This window comes from Mauremys mutica, chromosome 6 (genome assembly GCF_020497125.1).
Source record: "Mauremys mutica isolate MM-2020 ecotype Southern chromosome 6, ASM2049712v1, whole genome shotgun sequence".
NCBI lineage: Eukaryota > Metazoa > Chordata > Testudines > Geoemydidae > Mauremys > Mauremys mutica.
This window is the reverse complement of record NC_059077.1, coordinates 118,405,757-118,428,907: the sequence shown is the minus strand read 5'-3', so window position 1 is coordinate 118,428,907 and position 23,151 is coordinate 118,405,757. Positions and strand designations below refer to the sequence as shown.

Genomic DNA, 23,151 nt, shown 5'->3' with positions numbered 1-23,151 from the left:
CTTGTAACAATAACACAGTGATTCCCGTGGCGCCTTTTAGCCAGTCACGAGCCAAGATTTTCTTTTAACTGACAGCCATCTGGCCACGGTCGTTACACCAAATAAAGTTAAGGGCGTCTTTCTTAACGCTGCAAGGCCCAGCTCCTCAAAGGTGTTTCAGCATGAGAGGGAGGCCCCCAGGTACCTTTGAGGCTTTGGGGCTCAGCCCTTTGGCCTGTCATCTACTACAAGGCACCACCTGGGTTGAGAGCTTTCAAGGCTTCCGCACCATAAGTGGTAAATAATGTTTTCCGAGTGGTTGTCTGCTTAGGTCTGCACACCGAATGTGTGTGTGTGCAAATCTTCGGTATGTGCAGCCGTGTCAGATTAGTTTCACACACCCTTAGCTAGGGAGGTATAAGTACTGAATTGGCAAGGATGCAGCTTTGAAAACCAAACAGCTGTGGTGTCCTTCTGCGCACGTTGGACATGATTCAGCGCCTTCTGCTGAAGACACAAAAGCTCCTCTCTATAGTCTGCTAGTCATTTTATTCCAAGGCCGTCAAATTAGAACTGATGAACTAATCCTCCTGCAAGCAGTTCCATGAGTCCCCGGTAGCCCCTTGTCACTCAGGGATGTAGATGTCCTGCCCTGGAAAGAAAACGACAAAATCATTTGCAATGCGACAGCTGTAACAGGAAGCGGTGATTAAACTGAGAGGGCACCAGCCTTGGCACACGGCGCCTCTGAGCTTGGAGCTTGCAGCGTGATGGCTGAACCAGCTGTGGTGGACAGAGAATGGAGAGACGGTAAAAGTGCTTGGTGGCAGGAACAAGCAGAGGTGCTGTAATGTCTCTGCTAGAGATGGGAGACTGGTTTGCCCTGGGCCCAGGAGCATGCTGCTCAGACGTAAGCATGAGGCAAAGCGGGGATGGGATCTGAGCAGAGAGAGTGAGTGGCACTGGGTGGATTTGTGACAGGTGTTTAGCTTTGCCTTTGGTCACTGGCAGGTTGGTCTGGTCGGGGCAGCATCTCTGTTCCAATCACTTTGCCAATCGCTGCATCCTTTGCTATGGCAATGGTGCTGCTAAGTGCATCTTTGGTGGCTGGGGCGGTGGCAGCCATGAGCTCCTCGAGGCCAGAAACCACCCACAGGAAGGGGTTGGGGCTGGTTCTTTGACATCAACGCCAAAGCTACAAGGTGGTGTGACGTGCCAAGGTAGCGAGTGGCAGTGGGGTGGGAGAGAAGGGGGAGCAGCATTTCAGCAGGACAAGCATAGCGCCAGCCCCAGCTGCCTGCCGGGGAGCCCACCCCTAGGGCAGCTCTTCCTAGACAGAATCAGGTGTTTTCCCTTGTGCAAGACTCATATCTCCTGCCTTGCTGCTTTCAGTTGGCATCAGAAACATGGTCCTGCTCAGCTCAGTTAAAACAGCCACTCTCTTCCGTGGCTGGAGAACTCCACTTGCTCAGAATGACGCTGTAAATGTTAGAGCCAGTCACTTCCAGTCATCTAGGTCAGGGAAGTGTTGCTCAGCCTCTGCCGCTGTCAGGGCAGGGCAGGGCCGGGCCCCCGGCCGGAGCCGCTCTCCTGTTTGGCCAGTAAGAGCAGGGTGAGTGGAGAAGAAGGCCAGGGCCCCTGGACGGTCATAGCGTCAGAATACAAATAGCTCCCGCTCCGTGACGCCGAGGCAGGGAGCGCTGAGCTCTGCCCACCAAGAGCTACGGGGAAAAAGAACCAGACAGACCAGCCCGGAAAATACCTTCTCAGAGCCACAGGGCAGGGAAGTGAGTCAGCCAAGGTTGCCCAGCTGGCAACAGCAGAGCTGGGGATAGAGCCCAGGTCCTGTGAGTCCCAGTCCCTGGCTCTGGCCAGTAGGTGACACTTCCTCGGAGCTCCCATCGCTTTGGGCTGTTTACAGGAACCAGCGGGGTGGCGGCAGCAGCAGCCCAGCTGTGAGCACTCAGGAAAGGTTGGGGCTGGGAAGTTCCCTAGACACCCACCCCTCAACCCCACCTGCTTGTGGCGTCCCATTCTTGCCAAGCCTGGTTCTGTGCCAGCAAATGGCTCCCCCAAGCGTGCCTGGCTGCCCCAGCGGGCCATGGGTGACCAGAGGGTGCGGCTCATCCCCTCCATGGGTGAAGCTCCAAGCAGCACTGGGCCCAGCCCCCTGGTGGGGTAAATCAGTGTGGTGCCAATGGCGCTGAGCCTCTTTACAGCAGCAGTGAGTGGGACCCACCTTGGGGTGGCAGTGCTGGGACACGGTGCGGGGGCTAGGCTAACCGCAGGGCTGTGTCTCACTGCCCAGGCAGGGCTAGGCCCAGCCATTTCCAGCAGCCTCGTGGGGGCTCGGTTAACCTGCATTGCTGCTCACGCCCTTGCTTGAAATCTCCCCCACCCCGAAGCAGCCGGCCAGGGAGTGTGTGTGACAGACTCACTGGGCTGCTGGGTGCACGCAGGTTACTGAGGCTCGGCCCTGGGGGTGAGGTGCTCAGCCTCTCCCTGTGCTGCTGGACACACCGTGAATGGGCCCCAGGGTTTCCCCACTCAGGACACTTCCACTTGCTCTCTGCACAGCTCGCCACTAGTTCTGGGAGCAGCTGGATGCAAACTTCCCTGACCCCTTTGCTAGCAGGATCCCTGTGTCCTGGGAGTGAGCCGGTGCTGCCTCACAGCAATGCTCCCTCCCTACCCCAGCTCTGGCAGTAGGGGCTCAGACAGGGCATAATTTGTAATGAAAGAGGTGCTGGGGCTCTGGCCATTTTTGTACATTCATAACGGATGTGGCAAACCCAGAGGGGCGGGGGCTCTGAAGGGCCAGGCCCAGAGGTGCGATAGCTCAGCCCTGGCACGAATTAAGCCCTGTACTCAGCTCATCACAGCTCACAGGCCTCACCCTCTTTAAAAAAAAAACAGACACAAGCCCTGCCCCACAGCGCTCACAGGCCAGAGGTGAGGCCCAAACAGACAGTGCCTCAGTGGTCCTGGGCGGGGCCAGTTACAGGCACCTCCTCTGGACACAAGCTTTTACGTTGCCTAGCCCCAAGCACGAGAGGCCTGATTCTGGCCACAGGCTGGAGGTGCTGCCAGGAAGCAAACACCAGGCCATAAAAGTGACAGCTCTTAAAGTTTGCCAGAAACGGAGGGAAGGGGCCTTTGAGAAGCTGGGCTTTTTGCTGGGGAGGGGTCCCCCATTTCTATCCCAGGGCAGGAGGGGCTAGGAGTGGGCACTAAGGAAGGAGCCATTGTGGTGGACCTACTTAGGTCTGCCCTGCTTTGGAGCAAGCACCCGCTTTCCTCTGTCCACACAGTGCCTGGCATGACCGGGCTTTGCTGTGGGAGAGAGCCTCTGGGCCGGCCTTGTCACTACAATGTGCAACAGCAGAGAGTTGCCTCCTTGGCAAAGCTGCCCACTGGGCCCATAGAGCCCCCCAGGTTATAGTGTCAGAACGGTCTTCCCTCAGTGCTTTCCCTGCTAACAACCAATGCGCTAGAGCTGTGTTACAGGTACAGTTCTTCATGCAGGGCCACTGCAGATGCTGCCTTCTACCCCCAAGCAAGGAGGAGACAGGTGGTTTGAAGGCACAGATGCCTCTCACGGTTTGTTTTTAAACCGTCAGCTCCCATTGGGCAGGGCTACCTTGGGAAACCAACATTGCTCACCTGCAGTCACCTCTTAGTGAAGCCAGGGACCCATGTATTTGAACCCCCTAACCCAGTGATTCCTCTTGGCATGTTAATTAGCATGTGCTGTAACTTCAGCTTTCCTTGTATTTGCCCAACTTCTGTTAGAGGCAGGCATTTTAGCTCTTCAGGGCTGGGGGAAAGTGCTCAGTGACAGTTTAGGTCTTTCCCACACCCGAAACCAAGCTTTGGAGCTGTAGTGAGCGCGTGTTCTCTCTCTACCCCCCAGCAGTTGGTGCAATCAGAGACGTTACCTCACCCACCTTGGCTCTCTACACCCCTGGGAGCGATACTGCTACAGCCGCACTGCAAACTTGAATTGCCTTGGCAGCCTAGACCCTGACTTCTGTCTCTGACTCCGCGCCAGCAGACAAGCTCCAACTGCAGGGGTAGGAAAGTGATCAGCAAGCTTGTGAGAGGCCTGCACGTACAGGATCAATAACCCAGCTCCTGAGTCGTCAACTGCAACCCCATCTCCTGACAGCATAAGGTCTCAGCCAGACCCAGTTAAGGGCAGGAGTTTGCCAGTGGACACTTTGCACTGAAGTATTGACAGCTGATGGATCAGAGGAAGAGGGCAGCATGCCATAAGTCTTGCTGGGCTGAAAGCAGCTGGAGGGCTAGGCCCTTCCCCTGGGCCCTCTGCATAGCCCTTCTCCCCAGAAAATGGCCCCAGAAGCTGTAGCAAGAATTTGTTGGGAAGAGACTTAGTGCATCAGGCCCTGCTCAGTCAGGCCACATGTGTCCTCTCAGTCAAGCTGCAGCAGAATCTTTCACTCTCTAACAGCACCTTCTGCAATCAAGCCTTAAATCTATGCAAGATGCCCATACAGACAGCAACCTAGCCTCCACTCCTGGCTTAGCACCAGCAATTCCAGCCCCTGCAGACCCACTTTCCCCTCCCCACCACACCTCCCTCCGGCTTCTGTGGTTCTCAGGGCCCTCGCCAGCAGTTTGGTGAGCTGTGCCTTTAAGAGATGCCATCAGCTTGTGTAGGAAGCATATCCCAAGATAGGAGTGCTTGCAGTATAGCATTTTAGTTCAGCTGAATGATTCCTTTAACATCCCACCTATGGGCAAGCCTCATCATTGCAATTCAGCCTCTAGCCCAGTGCTGCCTATTAATTGGCCAGAGGCAGGTTTGAATATTCATACTCGGTTGTATTTGACTTTGCATGCTCTGGCTAAGTCAGATCCTCCCTTTCTAAGATGCAAAAGGGCACAAGCTGTGGAAGTTGGGGAGATGGGTGGCAAGAATCTTCCTTCCAAACAGGGAAAGGCTATTGTGACCATCTGCTTCCCCCAGATCACTTGGTGAGTAGGAGTTCTCCCATCAGTGCTGCAGCAGAAATGAAGTCTGCAAGCAGATGAGAAAAGAGCTGGGTTTGAAAGAGCCTGGTGTTTCTGGCTCCATCTCTGCTAGGAGCATGCCCTGCCGAGCACACAGCTAGGGGCGAAGCCATAACCCCCTTAGTCCAGAACTTGACACTTGAAGTTCCACTTCCTACTTCAGTTAATCTATACTTCTCCAGCAGAAAAGACCTGCCTACTGCTTACTCAGTTTCATTCATAACCAAAACATGAGTCCAGGACCCTTATCCAAATGCACTTGCATGTTTATTTTGGTAGAGCCAGTAGTTTTACATCTCATTCTACTCATAAGTCAGTCACAGGGAAGGGTGGGGTCTTTCTAGGGGCAGAGACTATGGACTGTGTCGGGGAGCAGTAGGAGACCAGCCTCTCTACCCCAACAGCGCAATGCTAGTAAGAGGACAAAGCGAGCAACCAACACAATAAGGGCATGTGCTGTGGAGCAGGAGATGCTACGTGCAAAACAGTCAGTTACTATGCACTGCCATGAGCTTCCATGCTTAGGGCTATACTCCCAAGGGAAGGGGAGTTTGGGGAAAACCAGTGTGAGGGTCTGCAATATCCTGTCTGGTGTTTGCACAATAGGGGCAGGAAGACCAGGAAGCAGACCAGGTCCCACCCTCACTCCTTTTATACCCCTAACAGACAGGCCCTCAGACAGACCAGAGGAAGCCCTACCAGGACTTTGAAAGGTCAGAGACAGGAGTCTCCCAAATAGAGGGATTGGAGGTCTCTTCCCATTCCCTTGGAGGAGACATTAAGGCCATAAAGCTTAGGGCCTGCGTCAAAGAGTGGTATTCCCACTCAAACCTCACCAGCAAGAGCACCAGAGGTGCTCTAGCAAGAGAGAGACAGCCTTACACACATTGCAGGGAGTCATTATGTGCATACAGCTGGACATACAGTGGCAGTGTGCAAAGTAACAGAAAGACTCAGATTCCAAAGCCAACTATGGCTGGGCTATTCTGGCTGTGAACATTAAGCACCATTTGAGCAGTAGAGAGATGTATTGCATTAGATCACTATACAGCCTCCACCACTTCGGCCTCTGCCTTCTCAGCCTCTGCCAGTACTTCTGCCTTCTCAGTAGAGTCTCCAGCAGGAGCAAAAGGACCCACAATCCACGTGAGGGGAGTATTCTGCTCCACATATTCCAGCAGCTCATCCAGGGACTCCTGGGCTTTGGTCACCTTCTCCCGTGTCTGGGTCAGGATACCCTCTGACAGCTCCTGGAAGGACTGGACATTGGAGAAGGAAATCTGGAGCTCTCCCATGTTCTCATAGGCTTGCTGGACCTTCTCCTGGAGAGCAGCAGGGAGACCCTGGATGTTGGGCAGGAGGCTATGGCAGGTGGCCTGCACCTGCAGGATGAGGTTATGGGAAGTGGCTAGAGCCTGGGACACCATCTCCTGGAGAGAGAGAGAGAGAGAAGGTGCGTGAGAAGCTCACTCCTGTCAGGACATGCTGTGGACACAAGGTGGAGTGCAACACTGCAAGAGAACAAGGATACCTCTGGCTGTGGTGAGCCACTGTCCTCACTGAATCCTGGCTGGCCCTTGTGCCACTCCAGCCACATCTGCTGCAGCTTCTCCTGCCCATCATGAGCCTTCTGATCCACAGCCTGCTTGGCATGTTCCATCTAGGAGAGGGAGCATACGATTCCACAGCAACAAGTCACACTTACGTAGTTAGTAGCAGTGGGGGGAGGAACTGCTTGTACACAGGACTCAATTCAGCATCTACCACTACGGTGGGGCTGCTCATGCCAGGCAGGCACTGTTGGTATATAGGCCTGTTAGTATATAAACCTGTTAGCCTGGGATAGAATTTTGGGTTTGACTTTGATACTCTTATTCTATACTAATGTGTGAACGAAAGGACAAAGACACTCTGTGTCGCTTTTGCCTGGCCAGATGGGTTTGTTAGTGTAATGGGAACAAGAACAGTTAGAGTGTTACCGGGTATGGTGGGAGTGTAATAGGAGCATAAACTAGGAGCCAGGCAGCCTTTCAGTGTAAGCCAAGGTCAAGCAGTTAGGTGGGGCAAAGGGGAAGGGAGAAAATGAGATGGAGACATATAAAAAATCCTGAAAGCCAAAGAAAAGCCTGGCCTTGGCCAGAGCACAGCCTCACTCCTTACCCATGGAATACAAGGGAGGTGGGACGAAGACCCTAGACTTATGACCCTCCAAAACGGAACATGACCATGATGTGCAAGAGGTGTGACTAGAGGTGTCCACTATAGGTCTATTGGGCCTGCTTAGAAGGAGGGAATGGGGACAAAAAAGGGTTCTGCACCATCAAAGCTGGGAAGGGAACGTGGGGTAAGGCTCTGGTATCAGAGCCGGGAATGGGACACTGGAGAACAGACACTGCCAGCGTGTAGAGCTATAAATACACTTGCTTGGAACCAATCCCAAACATCACATAGAAAGCAGAAGTGCAGGCAGTCTGTGTGACAAGAACCAGGGGAAGGGGTGAAGGAAAAGCTCTCTCAGACACACAGCAAGCTGTGTAGCTAGCAAGACAGAGGGCTTTAAAACCCTCCCTCCTAGGTCTGTTTTGGGTAGTGTTCCTACCAGGTCAATGGTTTGCTGGAGCTGGGAGAGGGCCTCCAGGGTGCGCTGCCTGGCTCGTCTCATCTTGCCCAGGGCGTGCTGGTAGGCTCGCTGGCGCAGCGTGCTCGAAAGGGAACCCAGACACACGTAGTAACACTGCTGCTCTGCAGGAGCCTCTTCGGACCCCTCCAAGGATACTGCAAGTTTAGCTGGAAAGGAACAGGAGAACCAGGATCTAGTCAGCAGGGAGCTGACATGCACAGGATGCTTTCAGCCCTGGTGCCAGCAAGCCACTCCTGTATTTTAGTTTAGGCTGTACTAGAGCAGAGAGCTGGAGAAAGGGAGCCAACACAATATTAGCTCTGCCTTCAGACTTTATTGGAGTTCAAACATCTGCCATAGGGAAGGTAACTAGCACTTCTACAACTGACGAATTCAGTCCACCATCTAGAAGTGTTCCCAATTCAGGTTTACACTGAGTTCTTGCATAGCACTCTCTCCTATGGACACTGACCTGGCTTGCATTGCCTCAACTGAACAGTTGTACTGTCTATATGAGCAAGAGGCAAGCCTCACCAAGCTACAAAATATAACCCATGCACAGTTTCAGCACCAGCCTGCCACGAGCAGAAGTCTCGTCCACTCCACTCACTTCAGTGCCATCAAGCAGGACATCTCACAAACACCACATGAGCTGATCTGGGGTACCTGCAGGGATGCCTAAGACTCCAGAATGGGGGGGTCACAGTTGACCACTCTGCTCCCTGGCTTGATGGAACCACTTACAGCAAGTTTAAAGCTAGTTTGTGCAGGAGCAGGAGCTCACACAAGGCTGGCCCTAGGCAGAATCTGAAAGCCACCACTTGGGTGTTGAGCAGATGATGCACCTCCAGCCTTACTTAACAGAGACAGAGCCATGCTTAGCATTATTACAAATCTACATCAGAGGGACCACAAGAGTAACCTCATGTGACAAGCGCAAGTTATGTTATTTAATACACTGAACTCCTGTATCACAGCAATGGATACAGTATGAGCACCACCATTCATCTGTGGGATGTGGAGATGAAGCTTCGTGTTATCCCAGTTACCCTTAGGGCCACACCAAAAACCTATGTAGGGGTATCAGAGCCGGGGGGGGGGGTCACATTCCTTTAGGTTTATGAAGAGCGTAGGAGCATTCTAACCAAGTTCCTCATCCGTCATTGGGAGGTAGTGATCCACCAGCGACTCAGATGTCTCAGGTAACAAGTCAACACCGCTCATGATCATCTGCCCCATGCTGGAGCCCAACACTGTGCTCATGCTGCTGGTGTCTGCTGATTTGGTCACCTCCATGTTCTCCTGGACAGCCCCCTTGGCCACACCCACCATGCTGGTCACTACATCCTTCACTCCAGTGTCTGTGCTGCAGACAGCATCCAGTGTTGATATTAGCTCTTTGGCATCAGAGGCCACCTGAAGGCAGAGGAAAGGTCAGTTTATGTCTGCCCAAAAAGCTAGACACTTACACTTGGGCACCAAATTGGGGAGGAGAAATCCCACCCCACCAATAACTCAAGCATTGTGCAGGCTGAAACTCCACTTCTCAGCTCATTTCTGCCTCTACCCAACAGAGCCTTCTGTTGGCTGATGCAATGCTCCTAGTGGAGACTGCATGGACTGCCCCCTGGGAATAGCTTGCTTCTGCAATCCAGCAGCTGTGCTCTGTCAGAGCCTTCCTCAGCTAGGGCAGTACCAGGTCTCAAACCCCTGCACACCCTAGCCCTTCCCCTCCACAGGGAGCCCTGAAACAAAGGCTAGAGTTACCTGGTCACCTGGCTGTTGGAGGACGGGCAGCTTCTCCTCCAATTTGTCCAGGCTCTCGCAGGCAGAGTCACTGGCTGTCAAGATTAACAGTTCTAGGATTAGTTACCAAAAGCCTTTCCATTTCAGTAGGATGTGACATCCAGGGGAGTTCCCAAGTTCATTGTACCCTCTATGCATGCGAGGTCACCTCCTTTTCCTCTTTGAGAGGGCAGAGAGGTGAACTAGTCAGGTTAGAGTAAGTTTGTGTCGGAGCCAGACAAGACCTCAGGAAGTGGTCCTTGCTCCTATTTGTGAGGAGATCACTAGGCCACGCTGCCCATGTGAAGAGTGATTTACCTCCACTGGGAAAGGCCCTCAGGTGGGAGAAAGACCCTTTGGGAAAAGGAATCTCTCTTCCAGACAGTTCATTCCAGCACCTCGCTGAGCAGTGCTAGCTTGGCAGCTAGCACTGCTCCAGAACATGGGCCTGTTTGCACCCCAGTGGGGTTATGCTGCTGGCCAGGGGTGGATTATTGGAGAAAGCCTTTTTGTCTGGCAATGTTCAGCCTTACCCCACAGGAAGCTTTGTGGGAGTTACATTGTGTGGCTCATCAGCAGGCTGGGGTGGAATAAAACGGAAGGCATCCGGTACGCTACCTGGAGACAGTGTTGGGATTGTGAGAATGGGGTCAGCTGACTGAGGCAGGCATAGGGAGTTGTGTAAGAGGCTCCAGCCAAGCAGTGCTTGATACTAAGCTTTGCTGGACACCTCTCTGGTGGCTGGTACCAGAGGTTATAGCAGGGGTGCTGGAACAGTGTTTATAGTGCAGGTGCTGAGAGCCATTGAACTGTAAACCCTGCGTTTGATGGAAACCACTTCAAGCTGGGGGATGTGACAGCACCCCTGCACTTATGGGGCCTGGTAGAGTTGTTTCTGCACCATTAATTAAGGGAGCTGCAGATGTGTTGTTCGTTTCTTATACATTGTGACCGGCACTGAGTGCCTGAGTGGGAAGGCTACATGGTAGGTTGATGTTGGGAGCTCTTCAGGGCACAGACATCTTGAGCTGGGACAGCAGGATTTTAACTAAAGCCAGTAACATGGACTGAGTTACACACACCTCAGCGAGAACATGCTGAGCATAAGGGGCATAGGAGACAGTTCCACTGCTGCCTCTGGGCTGTGCCTGAAGGAGGAGCCAATAGCAGTATCACAAGGCTGTGTACGAAGCGGATTACAAGCCCAAGACATGTAACTGCTTTGGCCTGGTGGTGTCGGACTGTGCTACCACCAGCAATCAGGAAGCTTCATTCACAGTTTTGTATTTGGCATATAAAACGGCAGACCCCATATAACTGAGTAGTGCCGACTTCCCTCATTGACCATGGCTCAGAGGAGTGTTTGGTACTCATGTGCTATGTTGATGGGTGCTGCAGAATACCCAAGATGGATTTAGTGGGGATACCCAGTGAAGCAGGGAGCCCTTCTCCCAGGATGAAGGAGTGTTATGCACCTACACAGGAGAAGGCAGCCCCATTTCTCACTCTGGAGAGGACAGTTCAGTCTTGGAACTCACTTGGCAATTCACTCCCCATCCCCTGCATATAGGAGCATCATTTCCTCCTTCACTCACCCTGAGGCTCCTGCTGGTCCAGGACGGGCTGGGCCCCGCTGGCTGTAGCAGAGGTGATGGTCCTCACTCCAGTCTCTGCCACGTCACAGATGGATCTGATGACGGGGTGGGTCTCTTTGATGGACGTGTAAGTGGTGGAGACCATGTCGTAAGCAGCGCTGACCAAGGGCAGGCTGGCCACTCTGCTCACCAAGTTCTAACAGGCGAAAGAAAGGGAAAGTCATGACCACCATTGCTTGCTGGTTAGTGTGGAGGACTACGGGTAGATCAGCTCCATTTCTTCTCCATCACCCCCTTCAGATGTGAAGGGCTGTAGCCTCCTGGGCAAAGGAGGCCAGACACAGCAACACCGGAGCATTAAGTCTCTCAGCCACTGCTTGGAGAGCCCTTTAATGGTGTAGTGACTGCCTAGGATGGGGCAGGTCTCAGTGCAACCGGGCTCAGTCATGTTGAGGGGCAGCACTGTGTTCCCATCCCAGACACAGCGATGGTTAGCTACTACTGTGGGTCACATCAGCTATCTGGATTTACCAGCCAAGTTGGAACCTGGACTTCTCAGGAGAAGCTGATGATGCTTCTTGTTCTGCTACATAGGTGGGGGCGAACCAGCCATATGCTGGGGCTAAAGCCACTGCAGCAGTCACTATAGGATTATGACTGGCTAGAAGTCAGAGCCGCTAGAACCATGCTCTCCCTGGCTAGATTTCCAGCACATGCTCACCTGTTGCTCCTGCTCCCCACTCTTTGAGGGAGCATCCTTAATGTCACTCTCATTAGAAGACATGGTGAAGCCAAATGCTGCAGGGGAGAGAATGTCACAGAGGTTAACCTACCAGTAAGAGAGGCAAACAGTGCCCAAACTAACAGCTTAAATGCAGACAGTGCTTCTGATCATTCCTAGAGTGCCCACGGCCGTTCTAGGTGGACAGTCATCCTGGAAGAGCTATTGGAGAGATCTTACCAGTTACCTTTTCAGCCACTCTAGTTTACTCCAAGAGACTAAAGCCAGCCAACCAATGCAGCAGCTCAGTCATGCCACTCTCCTGCTATAGCGGGGTGGCCAAACCCAGAGGTGGTGGCACAGGCAAGTCTATCAAGGCTGTGTAGGTTATAGTGACAACAGCACTGTCACTCACTAGCAGTTGCTAGATCAGATTTCTGCAGCACATAACCAGCAAGAAGCCCACAATTCCTTCCCCTGACTGCCTCAGCAGGTGCTAAACAAACTGCTTTGTCCAGCATCATTAAAAAAGGTTGAAACAAGATTATACAGCCAACCAAGCTCACCTACGAGCCATCAGGCATCTAAAAGAGCAAGTGATAGAATTTCATTCTTACACTGTATACAGTAATATGGTCAAAATGGGGACCAAAAGCAGTTTGCCTTGTTTATAGCATTTCCCTTCATGTGGAGTTCACAGGGAAAGACAGGTTTGGAGTTGGAAGACAAGCTTGAAGGGAGGAGTTCCCCCAGGTACATGAGATACCGGCTACTAAGCTTGAAAACAAGCCTAATGGAAGGTAAACATCCACCTGAAGACAGATGGCAGCCTTGTAACCATCACCACAGGACCATTTCTAAGTGGTTAAGGACTCCCATCCTCTCAGTGTGAGAGCTCCCCTAGCTAGAGGTGCCAGAGTTAATGACCAGAAATTAGAGAGTAAGACCACTTGATGCAGAGATTTAAAGCCCCATCAGAATTTCCCCTGAAGAAGCAAATTTGTCTTTTCTATGATCACATTCCACCTGTTTCTCATTAACCCTGCCTTACTAAGCTCATTGACTAACACTGGTTAATTGATTCAGCTTCCCAAGGCAGGTAATTCCCATGTGCAGATGATCAATCAAGATCTCATAAAGCCATAAACCTTACCATAAAAAAAACAAAAAACCTACCACACACACACACCACAAAACACAAACACAACCCCCGCAAAAAACTCTTGAGTTTCACCCAGGAAGGGTGACTAGGCAGTATTAGGACTAGCCTGATACTCTGGATTGAAGAGTCTCATGACTCCCACTTCCTTCCTCTTCACTAATCCAGCTTTCACAGATCATAAACCAAATTCAAGTGCCTTTTTCTCTAAGGCCTGTACTAAAAAGTCTGAAGTTGGTTTCTTAGTAGTGCAGATGCCATACATAGAAATAGGTTAAATTAAAACCACATATTTCACAGCTCAAAATAAATAAAAAAAAATCACCAAACACTTCAGAACAGGCCAAATTACCCCTCTGTCCAACAGACAGGTAAACAAAGCTATTTCAATAAAAACCACAGCCTACCTCAGAAAGGTTCACCAGTCAGTTCTCAGAGCCTGCAATAGTACAAAAGACAAGTGCTGCTCAGCCTTTATATACCTGTGCTGATGTCATCAGCGGGCAGGCCTAGACAGACAGCACCAGAAAGAAATCAGAACTCTCCACCCTGACCAATGAGATACTTTGTAGGAAATGCCTTTTCCCCTTCAGTCATCTTAACAAAAACAACAGGCATTAGTGGAGCCCTGATATTATAGATTCATAGGTTCCAAGGCAGAAGGGACCATTGTGATCTAGTCTGATCTCCTGTGTAGCACAGGCCAGAGACCTGCCCCACAGTAATTCCCAGTGCAGAGCTTTTAGAAACACATCCCACCTTGATTTAAAAATGGTCTGTGATGGAGAATCCACCATGACCCTTTGGTTAATTGTTCCAATGCTTAATTACGGTCACTATTAAAAATGTATGGCTTATTTCCAATCTGAATTCATCTAGCTTCAACTTCCAACCATTGGATGGTGTTACACCTTGACTGCTATATAGAAGAGCCTATTCTCAAATATTTGTTCCCTATGTAGGTACTTCCAAACTGGAGCAAATCATCCCTTGGCCTCTTTGTTAAGATACATAAATTGACCTCTTTGATTTTATCACTATAAGGCAGGTTTTCTAATCATTCTCCGGCTCTTCTCAGAACATTCCTCAATTGATCAACATCCTTCTTGAATTGTGGACACCAGAACTGGATACAGGGTTCCAGCAGTGGTTGCATCAGTGCCAAATAGAGAAAAAATAACCTCTCTACTTCTACTCCAGATTCCCCTGTTTATGCATCGCAGGATCACATTAGCTCTTTTTGCCATAACATCATGCTGGGAGCTCATGTTCAGTTGCTTTTCCCCAAAATCTTTTTCAGAGTCACTGCTTCCCAGGATAGATTCTGCTCCCACCTCAGTCCTGTAAGCATGGCCTACATTCTTTGTTCCTAGGCATATACATTTAGCCATGTTAAAATGCATAGTGTTTGCTAGTACCAAGTGACCTGTCCTCTTTATAAGTTACCACTTCCCCAATTTTTTTTGCCATGTGCAAATTTTATCCGTAATGATTTTATTTTTTTTCTTCCAGGTCATTGATAAAAATGTTAAAATAATATTGGGCCAAGAACTGATCCCCATGGGACCCCACTAGAAATACATCAACTCCATGGTGATTCCCTGTTTACAGTTACATTTTGAGACTTATCAGTTGGCCAGTTTTTAATCATATGCCATCAGCTAGCTCATTTTAACAGGGATATTAAAATAAATCAGATTTCTCTGGAGTGCAGGCAGCAGGGGAATAGCGAGAGCCATAATTGTAGATGTTTTATCAGCATGATTGGCTGAGAAGTACAACCACTGAGTGAGACAATGCCTCTCAGGGAATGCTTAGGGCTCATGATTCCTGCCCAGAAGAGCTGACCACTTCAGGACAGCAGGACTCGGCTCCTAGAGGGCAGCGTAGCTAAAAGATGGCACTTGGACAAAGTAATCAGCCCATTTCAGGTCTCCCAAGCTCCCATAGGAGGCCCCAGAATATGCTTCCTGGAGTCTGTAGGCCCATTCCACACTAGGGTGCTGAGCCTGTTGTTCTGTGCAATTGATCATTTTCTATGGTTGTTTGCCTCACTGCCTATTTTGGGAAAGGCTGAGATGTTTTCTTTGGCCCAGGACCAGCCAAGTTGCCTCCTTAGTTAATTTCTGGCTATCCTCATGGATTCCATTTATAATTTTGGCCTAATTTTCACTAGCCCCAGTTTGTCTAGAAATACTCTTAAATGTGTTCTATAGGTCTCTCTGCTACTCCTTGGCAGGTTAGCTACATTCTGGTACTGCAGCTGCAGTGACAATTTTCCCTTTGGTTAAAATTGAGTTACACAAGTGCCTTTTGTGACATGGGCCCCGAAGCACCCATGCAGACTTCCTGCGGAGAAACAGCTGCATAGGACATAAAAAGGTCTCATTTTCATATGCATGTGGTGTCTTTTCCATTCTCTCACAGGTGAGTGGTGGGAGCAGGAGAGACATTGTCACAAAACTTAATATAAGTGTTTCACTAGTTAATTGCATGGGATTTTGCAAGCCACAAACTTGGGGCTAACTAAATTTCAGTGAAACCCTGGTACCTGAACCAGGGCCACTCAAGTACTACAGTCAGCTTTCAGGGGAGTATTTTACACCAGTACTTGTAGCTGTGAGGATGCTTTAGCATCATCCTGCCTGAGACCAGTTCCCCCCACCCCTGGCTGCCTGGAAACACGTATCAGTGCTAAACTAGCTTCTCTGATGAAGGCTTTAAGCATCTTTGTTAGAGCATAAAGCCACTGAGAGAGTTTGAGTGGCAGGACTCAGGGAAGGCAACACCTGACTGGTCAGGCTAAGAAATGGGGAAGGGAAGGCAGAGTGGCAAGCCCCTGAAATCTGAGTGATCCAAGGCAAAGCATCATTCCCGTGGCCAGGGTCTGAGCAATACTCTGGACCTGCATTGTCTTCAGAGTGGTGGAACAGCACCCATGAGACCCCTTTTCCTGGCATTGTTAGTACTCAGAGCCTGTTCCAGGGAGTTGGGAAGGCCCAGGCCAGCAAAGGAACCAAAGTCAGGCTGCCCTACTCAGAGAGCTGGTCTCCAGGACCTGGCTCAGTCAGAGGGTCCATTTGAGATGGGATAGTAAGACAGGGAGCCATGTGGAGAAATCTGCAGATGGCTCAGATGAACAAAAGGACAAGAGACCTTTGTTGAAAGCAGCTTGTGTTTATTGTGGAAGAGGCTAGTTGTGTAAACTTAGAGATGTTTGGTCACCAGCAGAGAGACCTTTTATATCTACTGGCCCAAATGTAGTTCCATTAACAAGGAATGGAACATTTACCTTAGAGAAACCCAGCACAGGAATGAGAGGTGGGAGGAACACCCATAACTGAACTAACAGCATTGGTTAAATGCTGTTTGGAGGAAGGCAAGGTGGAGCCCTCATGCTGAACAAATGATACCTTAGAACCTCTAGGTGGACTGGAGTCAGCCCCCTGTAACCAGCATGTGCTCAACACCCCAGGATTCCCATGGTAGTGGGGGTCTCATCTCTGACCCACCCTTCTCCAGCCTGGAAGTTAGGCCCTACTGAGCTGGTTCTCCCTTCCTGCAAACCCATCAACAGCTGTTAGAAACCAAGTCACCATGAGATACATGCCTTCTGAGGGTTTCCAGCTAAGGCCCATTTAATAAGTGGATGTTCTAGACAGTTGGGTACTCATGAGAAGTTATCCTGTCAGTCACTAACTAGTGGGGAGGTGAGAAAACCAAGGTATTAGAATAGCAGACCCAGTGCACCTAGGCTCATCAAGGTGATGAGATTTGCCTCCACTCCGTGAGAGTTGCTGCAATAACTGAAGAGTGCGACACGCTCTTCACCACAAATATCTGCAGCATGGTGGTGGTGGAGGAGACATGGATATGAAGCCTTCAGGCTGTGACCTTCTCCTCTGCTAGTTCCCCCACTGGCTCTGTGGAGTCTCCAGCAGGAACAAAGGGACCCACAATCCATGTGAGGGGAGCATTCTGCACCACATATTCCAGCAGCTCATCCAGGGATTCCTGGGCTTTGGTCACCTTCTCCCGGGTCTGGGTCAGGATACCCTCAGACAGCTCCTGGAAGGACTGGACATTGGAGAAGGAAATCTGGAGCTCTCCCATGTTCTCATAGGCTTGCTGGACCTTCTCCTGGAGAGAGGCAGGCAGACCCTGGATGTTGGGCAGGAGGCTATGGCAGGCAGTCTGCACCTGCAGGATGAGGTTATGGGAAGTGGCTAGAGCCTGGGACGCCATCTCCTGTAGAGAGATAGGAGGGAGAGTGACTAGGTGTGTGTGAAGCTCACTCCTGTCAGGCTGTGCTATACAGCCCTGTCACACTGCATCTTAGCAAGAGGACAGTGATACTGACACACTGCACCCCACATTCACCATAGTAATATGATTGTGGCATTTTGTACAGAGTATGCCTTGTAAGGTATTCTGAAAGTCTTAATCTGTTGAACATTAATATCTCAGATTGTATATGCTATCAGTGTATGTGAAGTTACAAAGTTTTGCTATGTAATTGAAGACACCCACAAGCAGCCTTTGAGGTACAACAATGAAGCAGCTATACCAGTGCTGATGGCCCATCCGCCAAGAGAGTGGCCTATGGAAGAGCTTAACCTTCTTGCTAAGGTTTCAGCCAGCCTACAAGTAATGGCTGCTATTACTCAGCAAGGCATGCAATAGACCACATGACACTGAACTCCATTTTGGAATCTATTTTTCCCCCTACAAACTGGGCTGGGAACTTAGCTTGGAGCAAAGGGTTCCCACCATGTGGAGAGACATCTCTTGGCCTTGGCTCCCCACACAAGAGGGCTTCTGAAAATCCCTGAGACACAGGCTGGGGAAGTGCTGGTCCCAAGTTAAAGGAATTTCTAGCATAGGTATAGAAACTTGGTGGACTGCTCGTATCAACCAGTGTGAGAAATTGCTAATTCAAACCATACCTAGTATATTAGCAAATGTGTGCAAACTAAGCTTAAGTAATCTGCTTGCTATCACTTATAATTGCTTAAAGTCTATCTTTCTGTAGTTAAACTTGTTTCATCTTCAGTGTCTTAAAGTGAAGTGTTTGGGAATCCTATCTCTGAACAGAGGCTGTTGCATATCTTTCCCCACATCAAGGGGGGAAGCAAACTATATTAGAGTGTATGTTGTGCTGCACAGGGATCTGTACAAGATGGTAGGTTTTTGCTGTAGTAGGGGTGCATGGCAGGGGAGCTGGAAATTGGCTGGGGGGGCCTCCTGTTTGTCCATGAGTGGCTTAGGTAAAGCACTCAGGTAACTCAGTTGGGTGTGTGGAGCCACCTGCTGTTGTGGTGGGTGATTCACAGCCAGCTTCTCCAAGGACTTATCAGCAGAGCAACATGAGAAAGGCCATCCCAGATGAGTTGTTAGGGAGCTCAATAGTTCCCATGGTTCCTAGACTGCACCCCAGGGGTACAACCCATCAGATACCTCTGGCTGTGGTGCACTGTCATCCTCACTGCCTCCCAGCTGGTCCTTGTGCCACTCTAGCCACATCTGCTGCAGCTTCTCCTGCCCATCATGAACCTTCTGACTCACAGCCTGCTTGGCATGTTCCATCTAGAGGACACAGGGGTTCAGTCACTATGCAGGACAGCAGAGAACAAGAGCAACTCCTAGTATTGCTCCCAGTGTGTCTTGTGTACAGGGGAGCAGCAGAAGCTGAGTGAAGCAGACAGTGCCACACCTGTGATACCACTAGGCTAGAGACCCTCCACCTGGAAGGGAGCTGTTGACTTCTGCAGCCACCAAAGACCAGTGTCATCTGCATCCATGGGAGTGGGTGTCCTGTATCATGCACCCAGCACTACATGGCACCCAGCTGGGCTTTAAACTATAGTTGTGCACGCACACACACCCCGGGAAGCACCAGTGAGCTTCAGTGATTAGAGCAGCTACAGGGGGAAGCACAATAAGACTAAAGGCCCTACCAGGTCGATGGTTTGCTGGAGCTGGGAGAGAGCCTCCAGGGTGTGCTGCCTGGCTTGTCTCATCTTGCCCAGGGCGTGCCGGTAGGCTCGCTGGCGGAGTTTGGTAGAAAGGGAACCCAGACGCACAAAGTAACTCTTCTGCTCTCCAGACCCTTCCATAGGGGTTGCCAGCTCAGCTGGAATGCAGCAGGGGAGAAATGGTCAGTTGTGATGAGACTTGAACTGCAGAGTCAGACCCCAGCATGTGGTATCCTGCTCCAGGCTATGGAGGCCTAGCTACAGGCACTGATGTGTCACACACACAAGGGGAGGATCACTACAATGAGGGAGCAGGCAGAGACATGGACACCAGTATTCATTCCAAGCCCTGCCTCCTGGATGAGACTGGGGATTTGCCTCCACCCACCAATACCATATTTTCTGTAAAGAAAGGATCTCTGGTTAACTGTTTCCAGCTGCCAACATTTGCTGCAGGATGTCCACTAGCTGCCACTTAATGGGCAGAAAATAAGTCAGATTCTCAAGTTGCAAGAGACATCAGGCCCATGTGATCAGGGTGGGTTGCTCTGTGGGGGTAACAAGGGCCATGCGTGAGGGAGCAGAGGAGTAGGATACCGAGGTTAACAAAGCCCCATTCTACTATTGGGCCATGGAGAGCCAGGACCAGTATTCTTACCGAGCTCCTCCTCCGTCATGGGGAGGTAGTGGTCAATCAATTGCTCAGATTTCCCTAGCGCTGTGTTCATGCTGCTTGTCACTGCAGATTTGGTCATCTCCATGCTCTCCTGGACAGCCCCTTTGGCCACACCCACCATGCTGGTCACTGCATCTTTTGCCTCACCAGCCATGCTGCAGACTGCATCCCTGGCCCCTGCCACTGCAGCACGCACGAGGTCTTGGGCATCTGAAGCCACCTGGAGGCAGGTGTCAAAGGAGAGGTCGTGGCACTTATACTAGAGCAAAGATGGGTTTTGGGGGCAGGGGAGGGGGAAGCATAGCAAGAGAAGCCTGGAAGTGGGGCAGGATCTCTCCCTCCAAGTGGTTAATGCTCATCTGTGGAAGCTTTCTAGCATACTAACCAGCATTCACTCCTCCCCCCCCCATTGAGCTGACTGTGGCCTCCTTGTGGAGGTGTTACAGCTGTGGGAAGCTCCAGACAGAACCTGGATTTCAAGCAAGTGTTGGTTGCTACTTAGGAGCATCAATGGGGTAGACATGGCAGTAATTGTGGTCTGCCCACAAACCATAAAGTGAGTTTTTTGTAACCAAGATGAAGGGTTCTTACCTTCTGCACAGTCTGCTGCAGCACTGGCAGCTTCCCCTCCAGGGTGTCTAGTCCCTTGCAGGCATATTCATTTGCTGCTGCAACTAGAAGAGGATCAGAGTTGTTTCCCCTCACCTCCTTCCTATGTGCTCAATCACAGCAAGCATTTGGGCAGAGGGACCCCTTACCCCAATGCCCCTTTGTTGTAAATAGCCTCCCCATGTGTCGTGTGGGGCTCAGGAAGAGGTTATGCAGCTTGGCCAACAAAGTCACACGAGAGTCAGGATTAGAACTCAGGTCCTAGCTGCCAGTTCTGGGTTCAGAGTACTAGCCCCAAGATTCCTCAGGAGAACAAGACAGCTCCCTTAAGCAACCAGAACCTCTTGGAGATTAATGTTCTGGTGCACTCTAGCTCTTGTCAGGGATTCCCCTGGGCTCCTGCAAGCATCACTCCAGTATTTTGTGGACTGGTTAGTGCCCCATTGGCTTTATGGGGATGGAGAGATCAGAGCTGGATGCCAGATAATGCTCGCTGTCAGCTGGCTTCTCAGCCCTAGGACAGGGGAAACCATGCCCTGCCCCACAGCAATCCCTGCAGAGCAGCCCTAGTCCCCATGGAGTGTTACCTGCCCAGTGTCTTGTCCCAGGAGCTGTGTCCAGTTGCAGGGAGACAGCACACCAGGAGAGAGGTACTGTCTACACACACTCATTTGCCAGGACATTAGAGTGAACTGAGGCAGGATCTGTCAGGTACCCACCCCAGGCTGTTCATACAGGAGTGTTCCTGCCTCCCCTCCCTTACTCACTCTGCGACTCCAGCTGGTCCAGGATGGGCTGTGCCCCGGTGACAGCAGCAGAGGTGATGGCCCTCACCCCAGTCTCTGCCACATCACAGACAGCTTTCATGGCTGGGTGGGTCTCTTTGGTGGCTGCATAGCTGGCAGAGGCCATCTCACGGGCAGAGCTGACCAAGGGCAGGCCAGCCACCCTGCTCACTGCAGTCTGAGGGAGGGAAAGGAGTCAGCTGGGGAACATCCACCATCTGGACCGAGTGACTCCTCAATCAGTTATCCTCTTGGGATGGTTAACTCTGCACCCAGCTAGCCACAAGGCTCCCCCATCCCAGAGGATTTCTGCCCCCCCCCACCACAGCCTCAGCAATAGCAGCTAGTGACATCCCCAGAATGATCCTTGCTTTCTTCTGCACACGTATAGCATGGCAGAGCTCCCCCTCCCAGCAGCATAGGGGGCTATATTTATCTATTATATCCTGGCTGGGATGCCATAGCTAAGTGCTAAGCCCCATCATTGCCGCTGCCACCAGCTAGTCCTGGGCTTCCTGTCACAAGAACTAGTTGACGGAAAGAGTCCTGCCTGAATCCCACTGTGCTCCAGGGTTATCAGCTGCAACCAGTGCAGCAGTGACTAGGGCTGGGCTGCTCTAGAACTGTTCTAGTTAGCACTTGCCAGAGCCACTTTGCTTTTCTTCCAAAGCAAGAAAAGCTCTCTACAAACCAGAGAGCACCAAACAGTTAAAAATCAGAAACACCAAGATGTTTTGAAACCAGACTTGGGAAATTGACCTTTTAAATTATAGCAACTGCAAGAGTGACAAGATGATCAATTTCATTTAGCTGCTCTGTGGAGTGGGAGCCTCCAAGACCTCAGAGACCCTGCTCCAGACAGGCTTCTCAGGACCCCGCGGGGCTCCCCTTCAGAGAGTGGATTTTATTAAAAGTTTTGTTGACTCTGCAGTAGATTTGCTACAACATTCCACTCCAGCAAAATCAGCATTTTCTGCCACAATGAAGTTCTGTCAGAAGGCCAGGGGGATGCCAGCTGCCCAGCATGGACCTACCTGTTGCTCCTGTCCCTGGGGCTCAGGGCAGGCAGCCTGGATTTCACTCACGTTACCAGACATGCAGAAGGGAGTTGTCACTGCAAGAACCAGAAGGGACTGTTAAGGGATCAGCAGGCCTCAGGTTGCAGCCTCACACTCATTTCTAACAGCTGCTACAGACCCTTGGCCAGTCAGTGCCTACCACAGTAGGGCACCCATGTGCTTCCCCAAGGAGGGAAGCCATACTGCAAGACCAGGCAATGCAGGAGAGCCATTGCCCTTTGCAGCTCTCTCTTCTGGCTTGTCCTAGTTACAAGGATAGCTGAAACCAAGGAAACCTGTCCCAGGCCCTGGAGACCTCAGTGAGTAGGACATAGGGCCAGGCAGAGGCAAGGGAAATTCCTCCTGCCAGCAGGAGTCAGAGCCATGACAGGGAGCTGCAGCCAGGCTGCAGGGTCAGGGCAGTAACTGCACTAAAGGAGGAGTCAGCTTCTCCCTCTCACACTCAACACATCATCCTCAGCAGAGCAGTAAGAAGGAGCTGGCAGTACCCCAAAGCAATGTTATGTACACAATGTAAAAAAATACAGTATTTTGTTCATTTAAAGTTAAGATTTTTCTGTACATTTTTTAAATTTACTTTTTATACATTTTATAAACTTTTATACAAAAGTTTATAAAACTGAAAGCATATAACATTTTAGGCTAGGCTGAGAGGAGGGGAGAACAGAGCAGCCCTGGGTGTTTCTAGTGTCTGGCCCCTCTCCCTTCCCACGAACAGACCAACCACCTCTGGGCACCACCTCCTTGGACATGGGGGTGGGAGAGGAGATGTCTACCACACCCTGCATAGACACGCCCCAGGCTGGAGCCTCTTTGCCAAGCCCAGTGCCCCGATGAATGGAGAGAACTGAAAGAGGTTCAAACTCTCCAGCTCTCCCCATTGGAGGCCAAACACAGCAATGCAAGCACAGCTTTAAGGTCCATTCCAAAAACAGACAAGCTCAAACAAAACAACCCCCCTAGAACTCAACACTTCAGACCCTGGAGCCCCAAAGCCACAGTGTAACTCCAGCTCACCAAGCCTGCACTCTGACGCTCCCTCAGCAGTACACAAACCAGCCCCTGCACAGCTTTTATAGCCAGTGATGATGTCAGCAGAGGGCAGGGACCACTTGACAGACAGCTCAGCAAAGC

General features: G+C 50.9%; 2 protein-coding genes across 3 annotated transcripts; both read right to left on the bottom strand.

Annotated features, from left to right (window-relative positions):
• Window positions 1-5,586: 5,586 nt before the first annotated feature.
• LOC123372281 (perilipin-3-like) lies at window positions 5,587-13,408 on the bottom strand. 2 transcript variants are annotated; one of them, XM_045020289.1, is made up of 8 exons: window positions 13,301-13,408; window positions 11,735-11,811; window positions 11,014-11,209; window positions 9,401-9,474; window positions 8,779-9,049; window positions 7,613-7,800; window positions 6,545-6,673; window positions 5,587-6,443 (listed from the first exon to the last, which is right to left on the bottom strand). In XM_045020289.1, exons 2-8 carry the CDS (start codon window positions 11,795-11,797, stop codon window positions 6,057-6,059), a joined length of 1,308 nt encoding a protein of 435 aa, XP_044876224.1. In that variant the 5' UTR covers window positions 11,798-11,811; window positions 13,301-13,408; the 3' UTR covers window positions 5,587-6,056. The 2 variants fall into 2 exon arrangements, with proteins under 2 accessions (XP_044876224.1, XP_044876225.1); XM_045020290.1 differs by lacking the exon at window positions 13,301-13,408 and adding an exon at window positions 12,352-12,478.
• Window positions 13,409-15,820: 2,412 nt separating this feature from the next.
• Window positions 15,821-23,151, bottom strand: LOC123372282 (perilipin-3-like). Its single transcript, XM_045020291.1, has 8 exons — window positions 23,035-23,151; window positions 21,973-22,052; window positions 20,921-21,116; window positions 20,136-20,218; window positions 19,527-19,764; window positions 18,851-19,026; window positions 18,351-18,479; window positions 15,821-17,141 (listed from the first exon to the last, which is right to left on the bottom strand). Exons 2-8 carry the CDS (start codon window positions 22,033-22,035, stop codon window positions 16,776-16,778), a joined length of 1,251 nt encoding a protein of 416 aa, XP_044876226.1. The 5' UTR covers window positions 22,036-22,052; window positions 23,035-23,151; the 3' UTR covers window positions 15,821-16,775.